Source organism: Octopus bimaculoides, chromosome 16, assembly GCF_001194135.2.
Source record: "Octopus bimaculoides isolate UCB-OBI-ISO-001 chromosome 16, ASM119413v2, whole genome shotgun sequence".
In the NCBI taxonomy this organism is placed as follows: domain Eukaryota; kingdom Metazoa; phylum Mollusca; class Cephalopoda; order Octopoda; family Octopodidae; genus Octopus; species Octopus bimaculoides.
In genome coordinates this window covers 37,229,804-37,230,860 of record NC_068996.1, presented here as the reverse complement: position 1 = coordinate 37,230,860, position 1,057 = coordinate 37,229,804, and the positions used below count along the sequence as shown (strand labels likewise).

The 1,057-nt window shown below is 34.2% G+C and overlaps 1 protein-coding gene across 1 annotated transcript in view; it reads right to left on the bottom strand.

Annotated features, from left to right (window-relative positions):
* The window catches only part of LOC106867814 (myosin-2 heavy chain), a 49,148-nt gene that overhangs the window by 29,648 nt on the left and 18,443 nt on the right, over window positions 1-1,057 (bottom strand). Inside the window, exon 5 of the mRNA XM_014912837.2 lies at window positions 473-658. Coding sequence (XP_014768323.1) covers window positions 473-658 — 186 coding nt within the window. The remainder of the gene's footprint in view (window positions 1-472; window positions 659-1,057) is intronic.

The following is a 1,057-nucleotide window of genomic DNA, read 5'->3' as shown; positions in this document are numbered from 1 at the left end:
TATATATATATATATATGTATATGTATATATGTAAATATATATATATATTATATATATGTGTGTGTGTGTGTGTGTGTGTGTGTGTGTGTGTGTCTTTGTCCTCTACTGGTGCTCGATAACTGATGGTGGTTTGTTTACATGCCCATAACTTACCAGTTATGTGCCAGGCTTTAAAAAACCAAATACTGGGCTTGATCTGTTTGACTAAAACCACTACAAAGCAATGTCCCAGCATGGCCACAGTCCAAATGATTGAAACAAGTAAAAGACAAAAGATACAAAAAAAAACATGAAAGACATTTCTTAAATATTCTACAGAACCAAAGGCAGTGGCCCATATTCTTTCAATGTGGGTGTACCAAACATCAGACTCACAGACCTCAGCATACCCCAAGTTCCTAAACCCATTTCTATCAATGGTTTCTATAGAATAGCATTGACAAGAACTAAGGAATATTTCTTAATCCATACCTCTGATTCTTTGTTTATTCAATTGGTTGGCATTCTCTAAATTCTTCAGTTTCTGATCAGCAAGGTCAGCATTTCTCTTAAAAACATGACTATCCTTTTCAATCTTTAAATAATTCTCCTTCAATTTCAATAACTCGTTATTTTCTTTCTCCAAGGAAAAATTCTTCAGCTTCATTTGCTGAAGATCTGAGATTTAGTAAATTAAGAGATAAAAAAAAAAAAAATAGAATATAGACTTTTGGAAGAAACATTTATGTTAAAAGAACAACTGACTTTTTAATTTATTTTGTTCTGGAACACAATTTTTACCAAGCAATTCCATGTCCGATCTAAACTTTAACTGATTGCATAAATAACTCATGACATTAAAGAATGGTAAAATGGTCAGAGGAAGGTACTGGCAGTGATGAATGAAATATTAAAATGATGATTGAGATGAGGATAATGATGGTGGTGCTGATGCTGGTGGTATTGGTGGTATTGATGACAGTGGAGGTGGTGGTGGTGGTGATGGTGATGGATGGATGTGGTGGTAGTGGTGATTGTGAAGATAATGATGATGGTGGTGCTGGTGGTATTGATGAT